The 13,210-nt window shown below is 48.6% G+C and overlaps 1 protein-coding gene across 50 annotated transcripts in view; it reads right to left on the bottom strand.

The window, feature by feature from the left end:
* EPB41L1 (erythrocyte membrane protein band 4.1 like 1) overlaps positions 1 to 13,210 on the bottom strand; it is a 137,241-nt gene that overhangs the window by 38,812 nt on the left and 85,219 nt on the right. For all 50 annotated transcript variants that reach the window (NM_001133828.2, XM_054541530.2, XM_063720469.1 and 47 more), the window contains 7 exon segments: positions 992 to 1,167; positions 1,405 to 1,502; positions 3,267 to 3,419; positions 4,002 to 4,089; positions 6,430 to 6,648; positions 9,428 to 9,503; positions 13,047 to 13,089. In NM_001133828.2, the coding sequence (NP_001127300.2) occupies positions 992 to 1,167; positions 1,405 to 1,502; positions 3,267 to 3,419; positions 4,002 to 4,089; positions 6,430 to 6,648; positions 9,428 to 9,503; positions 13,047 to 13,089 (853 nt within the window).

Genomic DNA, 13,210 nt, shown 5'->3' with positions numbered 1-13,210 from the left:
TTTTGTAGAAGAGGAAATAGGCTCAGGGAGTTAAATAAGTTGCTTAAGGTCACCCATCCATTCATTCAGATATTTATGAACCACTTCCGGTGTCCAGAGAATAGCCCACGGTGACTGTCAAGCTGAGATTTGAACTCAGATCTGCATAATTCTGAATCTCCCCAGTGCCCCATGTGACTTCTGAACATCACCTACAAACTCTAGTGTGTACATCCTGGGGAGAGACTTGGGCCCTGAAGGGTGCTGATTTAGTAGGTCTGGGGCAAAACCTGGGAATTTTCGTGCTTAACAATCTCACAGGCGACTCTGATGAAACGTGGTTTGTGCACCACATTTTAAGCCCTGTCTGCTTGCTACAGGACTTTATAGGGCCAGTTTTCATTGATGTTAAGGGCACCCATCAGTCCAACAGAAATGGGGACAGTGGAGAGTGCCATGTGGTTAGACTGTCAATCAGCCCAGAGCCTAGTAGAACCAAAAGAACGACCAAGAACGATGCCCTGGCCTCCGAGCAGATAAGGCATCATCAGCTCCACACTGCAGTCATAAGACACTATTCTCCTAGTATGATGACGACCATCGCAAGGGACACCAGCCTGCAGCAGACGGATGCAGGGGAGGAGGGGGAATCAGACCTGCACTGCCAGGCCCAAGGTTAGACCACAGGTTAGACTGGTGGATTGCTAAGCTTCTTGGGTAGGTGGCCCAAACCATATGGCTAAACCTAGGACCCCAAAAGACCACGACTCAGGGAAGTTGTGGGGAATCCAGAGACTGGTAGTGTCACATCTCAAGTGGGAGTGAGCTCTAGGTTGGGACTAAGCCACCAAGAGCTGCCCAGGGACAGCACTGGTCTTGAGCGGCCAGCCTGGTGCAGATGAACTTGGAATGCGTCTTCCATTTTCCTGCTCATTCTGCAGAACCCAGCATGCCCACTCCCCCAGTTCCCTCTAAAGACCTTTCCCCGCCAGCCCTCCAATTTGGGCCATACCTCCATCAAGGCTGCGGGACATGGTGTACCGTTTGCTGGAAGAACGCTCAAAGAAGGGTGCGGGCCGGTCAATGAGGGCGCTGGCCTGGCGAGTCTGTGCCTGGGTCCTCCCACTGTACCGGAACTTGGAGCCCATCACCAGGAAGCCCTTGGGTGGGGGCTCAGGGGACACCAGCCTGCAGCAGAGGGATGCAGAGGAGGAGGGGGAATCAGACCTGCAGGCCCAAGGTTAGACCACAGCTGGCCTTTCCTCCCACGACTCCACCAACTACAATTCAAAGTGGTCCAGGAAGGGAGGGACTTGGGGAAAGGGTGGAGGACTTTCCTAGAGTTCTCACTAACTCCTCCCCTGCTCCCCTCCATACACATGGCCTCTGCCCCATCCCCATTACGCCATCCAAGGTCAGGCTCACCGGAAGAATGTGTGATGCTCGATGCAGACCTTCCACAGTCTCTTGGCTGACCGGTGGTTTGGGAGCTTAAAGCCAATTGTGCTCTCAAATTGCTCATACTGGAAAACCAAAAGGGCAGGTTAGAGGCAGGGCCTGAGCTCACTCTTGCCACTAGCCCATTCTTTGTGTTTTTTATTTTATTTGTTTAATGTTTTTTTGAGACACAGGGTCTCGATCATTTGCCCAGGGTGGAGTGCAGTGGCGCAATCATAGCTCACTGTAACCTTGAATTCCTGGGCTCAAGAGATCCTCCTGCCTCAGCCTCCCAAGTAGCCGGGACTACAGTCAGACGACACCGCACCAGCTAATTTTTTGTAGAGAATGAGTCTCACTATGTTGCCTAGGCTGGCCTCCAACTCGTGGGCTCAAGCAATCCTCCCACCTCAGCCTCCCAAAATGCTGGGATTACAGACGTGAGTCATCCTTTCTGAACTCTTCTCAGGCATCTGCGACTTTGGCCTGTTCATTCACTGAATCAATAAGGGTGATGGAGCCCTTACTCTGTGAGGGGTCCAGTGCTAAACACTAGAGATACATGGAGACCAAGGCAGAAGATTCTAGTGGGGGAAGGGGCCCTCCAATAATAAATAAGCAAACAAGATAATTGCAGACACTGATCAGGGCTACAAGGGGAATGAAGGGAGATGTGTGGTGCAGCAGAACTGGGAAGGCATAGGGGCTCCTGTCATCTAAGGAAGAGCAGGGGATCCCCTCTAGACATAGATCTAGGTGATCTTGAGCTGACATTTGAAGAATGGGAAGGAACCAGCTATGTGAGAAGCGAGAGGGGGAGACACTTTCAGGTAGAGGAAACATCAAATGCAATGCACTCAGGCAGGACAGAGCTTGACTTATTCAAAGATCTCAAGGCCAAAGAGGCTAAAGCACCTTGGGCGTGGGGCAGTGTGGCAACGGATAGGTGGGAGAGGTAGGTGGCCATGGAAAGAGTTTGAAGTTTAGCTCAAGAGCTAAAGAGAGTTCCTGAAAGGTGTAAGCAAGGGTGTGGATGGGAAGGGGGAGTGGGCTTGCCACGATCTGATTTAAGGGACTTTTTAAGATCTCTCTAGCAGCTATGAGGAAAATGGCCTGGAGAGCACCAGAGGCGAGGGAGGGCAGTGAGAAGGCCCTCATAGGCAGAGGCAAAAGACGGGGGCTGCTGGAGGTGGGTGTGACGGAGAGGAAGAGAAGCAGATGGGTTCATGTTTATTCTACAAGTACAACCAAATGGGCTTTTTGATGGGTGAGATGTGGGGAATTGAAGGAAAAGAGGTGTAGACATATACATGTTTGCATTTGTGTGTGTTGTGTGTATAGTCGGGTCTGTGTATCTTAAAATGTGTACAAATTTCCGTACTTACAACACCTAAATACATGAACTTTACACAGACATGTATTCATTTATCTGTGTCACCTGGATGTATGTAGTTATACTTCTTTCCCACCCCCCCTTTTTTTTTTGAGATAGAGTCTTGCTCTGTCACCCAGGCTGGAGTGCAGTGCCAGCTAATTTTGTATTTTTAGTAGAGACGGGGTTTCACCATGTTGGCCAGGTTGGTCTCAAACTCCTGACCTCAGGTGATCCACCTGCCTTGGCCTTCTAAAGTGCTGGAATTACAGGTGTGAGCCACTGCACCTGGCCATATGTGGTTATACTTTTATTTAGGCTCCTCTCTCTCTCTCTCTGTCTCTCTCTCTCTCTCTCTCTCTCTCTCTCTGTGTGTGTGTGTGTGTGTGTGTGTGTTGGCAGTCCAGGCCTAGCTGCCAGGGTCCACTCCGTTCTAGTTGATTCCAGTGAGGAGGAGTGTTTCCCAAGGCAGGCTCACCTCCCCAGGCCGGATCTTGATATAGAAGTTACTCCTCTTGTAGGAGATCTTGAGGATCTTGGGCCAGGCAAAGCGGTTGATTCTCAGCCGGTCCCGGTAGATAAGCAGGCCATTGGCACAGACGCCTAACATGATGTCGATGCCCTCAGAGTCCTGCATGAGAAGAGACCATGGAATGGGAGGCCCGGGGTCCATGCCTGGGGACAGCCTGCCAGCCACCCCGAAAACACCGCCCTGTGCGCTGCTTGTAACGAGCTCTCAGGAGCAGGGTTGGAGCCTCCACGCTGGAGTCCCACTGACCAATCCCTCCCATAGTCATTCAGTCATTCACTCGTCCATTTAGGTATTTTTTCACCCACTCACTTGTTTGATCATTTGCTCTGTCAATCACTCAATCATTCATTCACCCAGCAAACATTTAGTGGCACACGCTTGGTGCCAGGCTATGTGCCAGGTGCTAGGGATACAGAAATAAACTAAGGCCTACATCTTTCCCTCACAATGCTCTCAATCTAGCGGTGGCTCAAACAGGTTCATAAATAAAATACATGGAGAAAATGATACAGATCATGAGAAAATAAAAGGTTCTGGAACTTCGAGGAATGAGAATGAGAACAGAAAAGGTTTCAAGTTGGAGGTAACACAGGGTCTGGCACACCAAGCCCTAGGGAAAGGCCTGATAGTTCTTTGGGGGCACCACCCAGACACTGGGGGAACCCAGGAAGCTGGTGGTACCTTGGCATGGTGCAGGTCTACTCCATACATGGAAAGCTTCTTGGCATTCTCTAAGAAGTGGATTTCTGCTTCTCCCGGGGTCATCCCCCTGAGGGAAAGAAAGTGATCACAGGTGACCAAGGGAAAGGCCCAGGCTTGAGTCCTGCTGTCCAAAGGTGTCCACCATCAGAACTCATGATTCTAGGAAGTCAAATAGGCTGAGCCTCACCCTAATCTTTTCCCTCTGCCCTCAGAGCAAGAGCGTGTACCCCAACTCCCACTTGAGCCCACCCAACCCCCAACTTCTGCCAAAGCTCAAGTCCAGTCTTGTTAGTCCAGGGAGCATACAAGGGCTGAGCTGGGAGTCAGGATTTTTGCCTCATTCTGCCACTGAGTTGACTGAGCTATAAATTCTACTTTTGCATGACCGTAAAACCATTGTTAAGGACATTGTTCATTATAACCACCCAGGGGCTCCTAAATTATTACCCACATAGGATATTTCTTGCAGAATTTAGTATCAGAAGCCACTTAATCTCTCCTAAGGAACAGGTGCACATTCTCCTTTCCGAAAAGAAGAGTTATGTAATTAATCAAGTTCCTTCTTTGCTTTGGCTGCCAGGAAACTTGGATTACATTTTATACTTAGTCACAGCAAACATTTATTGAGTACTATGTGCTGGTTACTGTTCTAAGCACTTTACACGTATTAACTCACTGAATCCTCATAACAACTCTGTAAGATAGGTATTATTATTATTCTCATTCTACAGATGAGAAAACCAGCACAGAGACGTTGAGTAGCTTGTCTAAGGTCACACCGCTATGAAGGAGAAGAGTCAGGATTTGAATCTCGACAATGTGACTTCAGAGTTTATGCTCCTAATCACTTCATTACAGGTCTTGTGTATCCTCCAGGCCTCAGTTTCCTGTGACCTGTCTACCTCTGGGCTGCTGTGTGGGATACTTGGACACGAGACGTCAGTGTGCTTTAGGTCCAAAGAGCTTTAGGGACAGCCCTTAGTATTTCTCCAGCCCATATTGATCTGAACATCTTTCTCTGAATTATTATGACTCTGCAAATCCTAAGATGTCTTGCTGTCTAGGACAGGGATGACAAATAGATGGCAGGCAGGCCACTACTCCCTATTCGTATGCCCAGGTGGACATTGCTAACCCGGGCATTGTAGGGAATCGGTGTCCTACTCAACACAACACCACAGCAGTCACTTTTAACCAAGCAGAGTTAGTGTGTGACTCTCAGAGACAGCATTTGCCACCCTTGACCTAGCATTCATCACACCCAGCAGGCTCTTCCCCATGTACACGATCCCTCCACATCTGACTCTAGCCCTCCTCTCCAGATAACACCCACAGAACAAAAGCCTCCTAATCCCCTCCATCCTCAATAGTAATGAGACAATATCACCATACTCCTTTCCCTGGGTGCCGCACTTTACAGTTTATAATGCACCTTCACATTATTAATTATATCGAGTCCCCATAACAATCCTGGACTTACAGCCCTGAATACTTCCAGCTTAAAAGGACCCTACAAATCATTTAGTTCCAAGGGTTCCTCTCCAGGGGAACCTGTATAGAAGCAATGGCAAAGGGGAGTATCTGGGTTGTTACAATGACTGAGAAGGTGTTATGGGCATTTACTGGGTCCCAGGGATGCTGAACATTCTGCACAATGAATTCTCCTGCCCCAAATGCCAATAGTTGAGAGACACTGATAATCTAACTTTGTGCATATACAGGTGAAAAATGAGGCTTAGACAGGTTAAATAACCAGCCTACAATCACACTAGTTAATTATCGTCCAACTGCTGGAACGAGGTACTTTCCCCTGCACCATCAACTGTTCAACCCCTTGATCCACAGACAGCAACACTAACAGCCAACATGCAGTATGCCTTTAATATGTGCTATTTAGGCTTCCCAACAATCCTACAGGGTGGGTTTAACAGCATCCACCTTGAACAGATGAGGAAACTAAAGCATAGGAAGTGAAATGACCTTCCTGAGATCCTCTAGTTAGAAAGTGGCAGAGCCAGTATAGGAACCCTAGCAGGCTGGCTTTCGGGTCCAAACTTTTGAACTCTACACCAAGATCTAGACATGAGGACACTTACTCAGAGACACAGTAGCGATTATTTTCTCCAGTTGGCAGATAAACTTATTCTCAGAGGCCAAGGACAGGGAATTATCACACCTATAGAGGAGCTTAAGAAACTTGGATCCCAAAGGGTCATCAAGGCCACATAGCCAGTCACTATCATTCCTATTTACAGAGATGATTTGCTCTCAGATATACCTCAAGCTAGGGGCAGAGCCAGGTGGGGTACAAACAGCACAGTATGCGACGGCCTAGGACATTCAGGCCTGCAAGGAAAGCTCCCACTGGCCAAGGGGCCACGGAAGGCCCTGGCTGGCACCCTCTTACCTATATGTCTTATGCAGCTCCATGATCCTCTCCTCCAGCTCCCGGGTCTGGTTAGGGGCGAAGCGGAGCTCGCTGACATAGTTGCCCACATGCTCCTCAGCATCATAGTCGCCCAGCTCAGCCTGCACAGCGTAGGAGCCCAGTAGGGCATGCGTGACAAAGGAGCACGGCAGCCGGCCCGTGATGATGTCTGCCCGCAGCTGCAGGCACAGGTAGTATCTGGAGATAGGGGAGAGTCAGCATGGGCACAGGGCCCTACTCCTCCCTAGATCCCCCAAGCACAGCTGTCCATCAGAACCAAATAGAACACAGCTCAGCAGAAAAGCATGTTTGTAGACATTGGCGCTTCATATATTGACAATCTGGGTATGGTCTCATGAGATGGTTTTGCAACATTTCACATGACTTTAAGCATTTTTGTGCATTTCTAAATCTGAGGGATTTGTTTTCTATTACGAGAGCATTTTCAATTTCTAACTCAATTTCAAGCTAAATAGGACTACTTTGCTGGTTTGGCCATTACAAAATGTTGTGTAGTTTTAATTATACAAGTAATATACTGTATTCATGTTGTGGAAAAATTCACACTTTAGAGGTGACTCTAAATTTCCTCTTGATGACCAGAAATGTATGTTTTGATTTATGGGTGTTTCTTACCTGTAAATGGCATCAAATGCTGTCTCTGATTCTAACAGCTCACTTTTTCATACCTCGGCCTTAGAGCCCCCCCATGTCAGCACATGTGACTCTACCCCATTCATTTTAACTTCCACATTGTATTCCATGTCCCAGATGAACCTGCTTGCCAATGCTTTCCCAAAACTTTCTTATTTTGCCTCCAGCTCTAAGTAAATTGTCTGAAAACAAATTGGTTTAAAGAAACATTTCCAACTACCAGGCCATGATTTTTTATAACTTTTATGCACACTTGGACGATTTTACAATTTTAGAACCATTTAAAACCATTTTTATTGCTGTTTTGGTTACTATGTATTAAAAAAAAGTTTCATTTTTAGCCAACGATGCCTCCCTGTCCATTTTTGTTACGTTTCACCATTTTTTTTCAACTGCCTATTTCTTTTTCTTTTTTTTTTTTCTTTTTTTCTTTTTTTGAGATGGAGTCTCACTCTGTCACCCAGGCTGGAGTGCAGTGGCGCGATCTCAGCTCACTGCAACCTCTGCCTCTCAGGTTCAAGCGATTCTCCTGTCTCAGCCTCCTGAGTAGCTGGGATTACAGCCACATGCCACCACGCCCAGCTAATTTTTGTATTTTTTGTGGAGACAGGGTTTCGCCATGTTGCCCAGACTGGTCTCAAACTCCTGGTCTCAAGCAATCTTCCTGCCATTGTCTCCCAAAGTGCTGGGATTACAGGCGTGAGCCACCACATCTGGGCTTTTTTCTTTTAAGTATCTTTTACTTAATATAATTCTTACTACTTGGTGACATTATTCCACAGTCAGAACTGAAGTCCTGGCAAAAAGTATGTGCAGCCTCAGTGTGTGCGCAGGGCCAAGGCATAGACTCAGAATCAGTAGCAGCTCAAACATCACGGGCATCGAGTACGGGCTTATGGGCATTCTGTTCAAAAGTCTCAAAATTCAGAAATCACTGCCAAATATTCTGACCAATCTTTCATTTCAGTCAATTTGTCATTTTGACCAGTTTATTTCGGGCCTAACTATTTTTGGCGAAATCAGCTGCTATAGCACCCATCTCCTGAGGCCATCTGTGCTAGGCAGTCCTAACTTCCTTCCTGGTGTCCCTGGAAGCACAGTGCCCAGGGTCTGGCACAAACAGGAGAGGTATCAGTAGGGAAGACCAGGGGGATTGAGGTTGTGCTGGCCTAACCTAACAGTCCACTTGGGAATGGAGTTTCAGATCCTGCTGCTGCCACATTAGCCCGCACCTGACCTCAGGGCTCAGAACTAGGACTAATGACACCAAAGCCCAGGACTGATCTGTTCCAGGAACATCTGTCTTATCTCCCAAGGCCAGAGTCAGCACCTTGACCTTGGTCGATGGCCTGGCAAACAGGCAATCAACATGAAGATGAAGGAGGGACCCAATGGGAGAGAGGGGCTGGCTTAGGAGCCCTTCCCTTGCTGCAGGGGAACTCCAAGCCCATATTTTATGTTGGGAGTATAAGGCCCATCACCTGGATGACACAGCCCCAGGATATCATGAAGTGAGACTATCTCTTTGGAAAGGGCTTAAGAGAAGGGCTTCCCCCTGTTCTGGTTTCCAGAAATGGGATAACCCCACGGAAGCTCCCATCCTGAAGGATGCTTTGCACTCATTTCCAATCTTCAGGCCATGTTATCTACTGGCCCTGAGGCACAACGAGACTGCACACACAGTCCACGCCTGCCCCAACAGTCCAGGATTTTCTCTGTGGGGAGTCCCAAGCCCCACTTGACTTCCACGTGCCTGACGTGTGCACAGAGTGGCATGCAGACCAAAGTCCTACATTCGAAGGCATCCCATTCTACTCCCTCCATATTCCCAAAGCTGCAAACTGGTGGCTCACCCAGCACAGCAGCCTTCACATGGGTCTGGTATGTCCCACCCAGAGATGGCCCATGCTATGTTTTTTTAAAGTTTGCATTTGTTGCCAACATTTAGAACTGTGGTTTTTATTCTTTAATCTCTAGGTTCATTTCAACAATCAGGCCCAATTCCTACATAAGAGCGATGGCTCGGAGGGGAACAGCAACTGTTTTAGGTGGTTTCTGTCCTCTTAAATCTACAAGGGGCCCCACAGTTCCCTGTGATACCTCCTTCTCTGACGTCAAGGGTCAGCTGCCACTGACCACTGTGCTTGCATCACTGTGTTTCGTACAATGAGTCAGCTTCCTGTGTATGATGCTGTCTGCCTGACCTCAGTAGGCGACTGCATTTGCAGCTGCTGTCACATACTGCCTGTGTCCCCAGGGCCAGGGGCCCTCATCCATAGTCCCACACAGCCAGCACACCTGTCTCTCCCTCCACAGCCCTCACCTTGTGATGTCTTCTGTCAGCTGGGCAGGATCAGGTGGGTAGAACTTGACTGTGAAGGCAAAATTCCAGGGGCTACCTGAGAGGAGATGGGAGAGAGATCAGCGAGGCCTGTATCAGTGGTCCAGATACACCATCCTATGGGCAGTTTTTCAAAGTTGTCTCCTATCTATAATCTCAGGACAATCCAATCAGGAAGGCAGGAACATTATTCCCATTTGACAGATTAGCAAACTGAGGCCCAAGTTAAGAGACTTGTGAGCTAGCAGTAGGAAGGAAGGTAGAAAGAAAGACAACTGACGCTGCATGCCAGGCACACCGTTAATTGCTTTACAAACATTACTTCAGTAAACCTCACCATAACCCCATGAGTAAGTCCTATGATTAGCCCCATTTTATAGATGAAGACACTGAGGCCCAGACAGTAAATTAGTCAGCCCAAGGTCACCCCGCTTGGAAGTGGCAATGCTGGGGTTCAAACCCAGGCCACCTGGCTCCTTGGTCTACACTGTAGTCTGGGTCGCAGGATGTTAATGATAAGAAAAAAGTCTAGATAATATATTAAACAGGTTTCCTAAATTTGGATTTGTCAGAGCTCTCACCCTGCTACTGTGCATTGCAACTCTCTGAGGGGAACATGCATTCAAGAATTTCCAAAAATGATTTGATTTGTTGTATCCATTTTTCACACAGCATCCTAAAAGATTAATGTTTTTCAGAACACATGTTGGAAAACTCTGCCCTGTATCATGTTGACTCCATCTCAGATGACAGGATTGGATTATAAACAAGACCTAAAATGTAAATATAATGGGCTAAATGTAACAAAGGGATATTTTAGGGGGATAATGCTAACCTCCACACTTAGATGTGAAAAATCAGTGGTACACATCTAAGAAGATACACAGGGGAATAAAGGCTGAGGTTATAGCTAGAAGCAAGCTCTGCAAGCCCAGAGAAGGGGTGGCCACTTGAGAGGGGATGAAGGCAGGTAGATATGAGGTACTGGACAAAATTAGCGAAAGTCTACATATCCACAACAATGGTCAGACCACCCCTGGGACATTTCAGGTTCCAGGCTCAAAATGGCCCCTGACAAAGTGAGAAAGCGAGGCCCATCCATGGCAGGGCTGTGGTCATGGACTGCTGGAGGCCACATCGTCACTACCATCCTTGTCTCTGCGGTAACTACCATCTGCACCATACAGATGTCACATCTCAAACTCTTACTAGATGCCAGTCACTGTGCTTGCTAAGAACTTTATGCACATGTACAGGGGTTTGATCTTCATAATCATCCTGAAGTTGACTTTCTTTTTTATAGATGAATTCTGAGAGGTTAAGTCACTCTCTCAGGGTCACTCAGCTAGTCAGTGGTAGAGAATGGGGATCCTAACTCTGGCCATCTGGCCCCAGAGCCCAGGCTCCTGACCACACCGACTCCTTGGAAAGAGCAGCTTCAAGGAATAACAATGGTCTCAGGAATTCCTACCTCAGGAATAATAATGGTAATAATCAATAATAATAATAATAAATAATAGCTAATACATACTGGGTGCTACTGTGTGCAGGCACCATTCTACATGTAATACTCATTTAACCCTCACAACAATGTAAATATAAGTACTAGCATTACCCTGCTTTACAGAAGAGGAAACCAAGGCACAGTCAACACAAGAAGCAGATGGAGTTAACATTCAAAACCAGGCAGTCTGGCTTCAGTGTCTGTCTGCTTAACCATCACACCAGATTGCCTCAGGGAAGCAAGAAGAAAACAGCTACTGAGCACCTACTATGTGCTTGGTGCTGTCCATACATATGTCATTGAACTGTCACCCCCACTTCATGAGGCAGGAACTACTAATCCACTGGCCAAGGAGAAGCAGGGGCCCAGAGAGGTGGAGAGCTTGTCCCAGGTACCCTACTTTGCCCTACCTTGCCCCAGGTGCACTGAGGTTTGGGAGGAGATACACCCAACTCTGAAGCTCAGGCCACAAGGACCAATGGCGCCACCTTCAGAAGGCTGAGGTGCTGTCACAGAGGGCAAAAAATTGCTCCACTGGGGCACCAGAAGGTAGGATGAGGATAAATGACTGGAAGTTACAGGGGTAGAGGCAGAGACTGTGGCTCTCCTGGATAAGGTACTTGCTAGGGATCAAGACTATTACTCGATGACTTGGGATGGCTACAAGGAGTTACATCCACCAGGCCTGGGCTGTGCTGGCAGGGGCTGCAGGCCACCTCTGGGAGGGATGCTGAGACCTGACTATTTGGTCCAGCCACCTGTCTTTCCCAAGCTCCTGGTCCTGACCAAACATCACACACTCGGCTGCCTGTATGTGTTCCGATCCCTTTAGTCATGAGAGACAGGCCTCCCAGCCAGGCTGGGGCTCCTGGGGGACAGCCTGAAGCCCAGGTGGAGGATCTGTCAGCCCCCCGAGGAGTACACTCTGTCTGTGTGCCTGCCTCTTTGTCTCCAACTGACAGAACCTACAGGAAGAATTCCTCAAGCCCCCTCCTGCAGAGTCAGCTGGCATCCCTGGGCCCAGCTGCCCGCTGTCATGGCAACAGGCTCAGCTACAGCTTTCCAGCCAGGGGACCAGGGAGTTCAGGAGAGACCAACCACAGCCAAGGGGGAGGGGCCCTGGGTGGAGGCATCTCCGCCTCGAGGCCCCAGGTCTCCAACTGCCCAGGCTGCCTTGCTGAGGCCACCTACCACCCCCTTCTGCCATTTGGGAGCTGCCCCATCCCTTCCCGACATGCTTTCTCTCTCTGGGCCAGAAAGGACAGGTTGTTGGCCTGCTGATCTGCCTTCACCCCAGGCCTTGAAAAGAGCACAGGATGGTGTTGGAAGACCAGGGCTCAAGACCTGGCTCAGCCAACATTTGGCTCTGTGACCTTAGGTAATAACTGCCTCTCTCTGGGCCTCTGAGGAAAGGGTCGTTGCTTACTGAAGACTACACCATTCCTGGACAGAAGGGTGGCTGTTTCCAGTCCATCTGCTTGTCCTTTGTCCTAGATGGCTCTGCAGGTCCCTTCTAGAGCTGACATCCTGAATGTATTTATGATTCCTCTGCTAACTTGCTGTGTGACTCTGCATGTCATTTCTCTTCTGTGGGCCTTAGACTTGTCCTTCCCACTCTGGCTTCTCCCAAGATCTGCCATGTGGAGTACATGGACTCATGGATCTGAATGCATTTTCTCTTTTTTTTTTTTCTTTTTTTGAGATGACATTTTGCTCTGTTGCCCAGGCTGGACTGCAGTGGCATGATCTCAGCTCACTGCAACCTCTGCCTCCTGGGTCCAAGGGAATCATTTGAGGCAGTCCCAGTGCCTCAGCTTCCCAAGTAGCTGGGATTACAAGCACCTACCACGCCCAGCTAATTTTTGTATTTTTTTTTTAGTAAGGACAGGCTTTTCCCATGTTGGCCAGGATGGTCTCGAACTCCTGACCTCAAGTGATCCACCCGCCTCAGCCTCGCAGTGTTGGGATTACAGGGGTGAGCCACAACGCCTGGCCTGAAATGCACTTTCCAAAGAAGGAGAGAGCAGTACAAGGGGGGCTCTCATGGCCTGGAATCCCCTCACCCACCCATCTCCCCAAACACAACAAGCCACTCACTCCGGATCTGCTTCTTGATCTCCTTGGAGGGGTCCAGCCAGTTCTAAAAGAAAAGATAGAGATCTTCAGAGTGAAGACACAGGAAAGGACCTGACTGGGCTGGGAGAGAGAAATATCCTGAAATGGCCGGTCAGTTCCCCTTGTGGGGAACGCCCTTCCTTGGC

Source organism: Pongo abelii, chromosome 21, assembly GCF_028885655.2.
Source record: "Pongo abelii isolate AG06213 chromosome 21, NHGRI_mPonAbe1-v2.0_pri, whole genome shotgun sequence".
In the NCBI taxonomy this organism is placed as follows: Eukaryota; Metazoa; Chordata; class Mammalia; order Primates; family Hominidae; genus Pongo; species Pongo abelii.
Note: the sequence above shows the minus strand (reverse complement) of the source record. Positions and strands in the feature narration are given on the sequence as shown.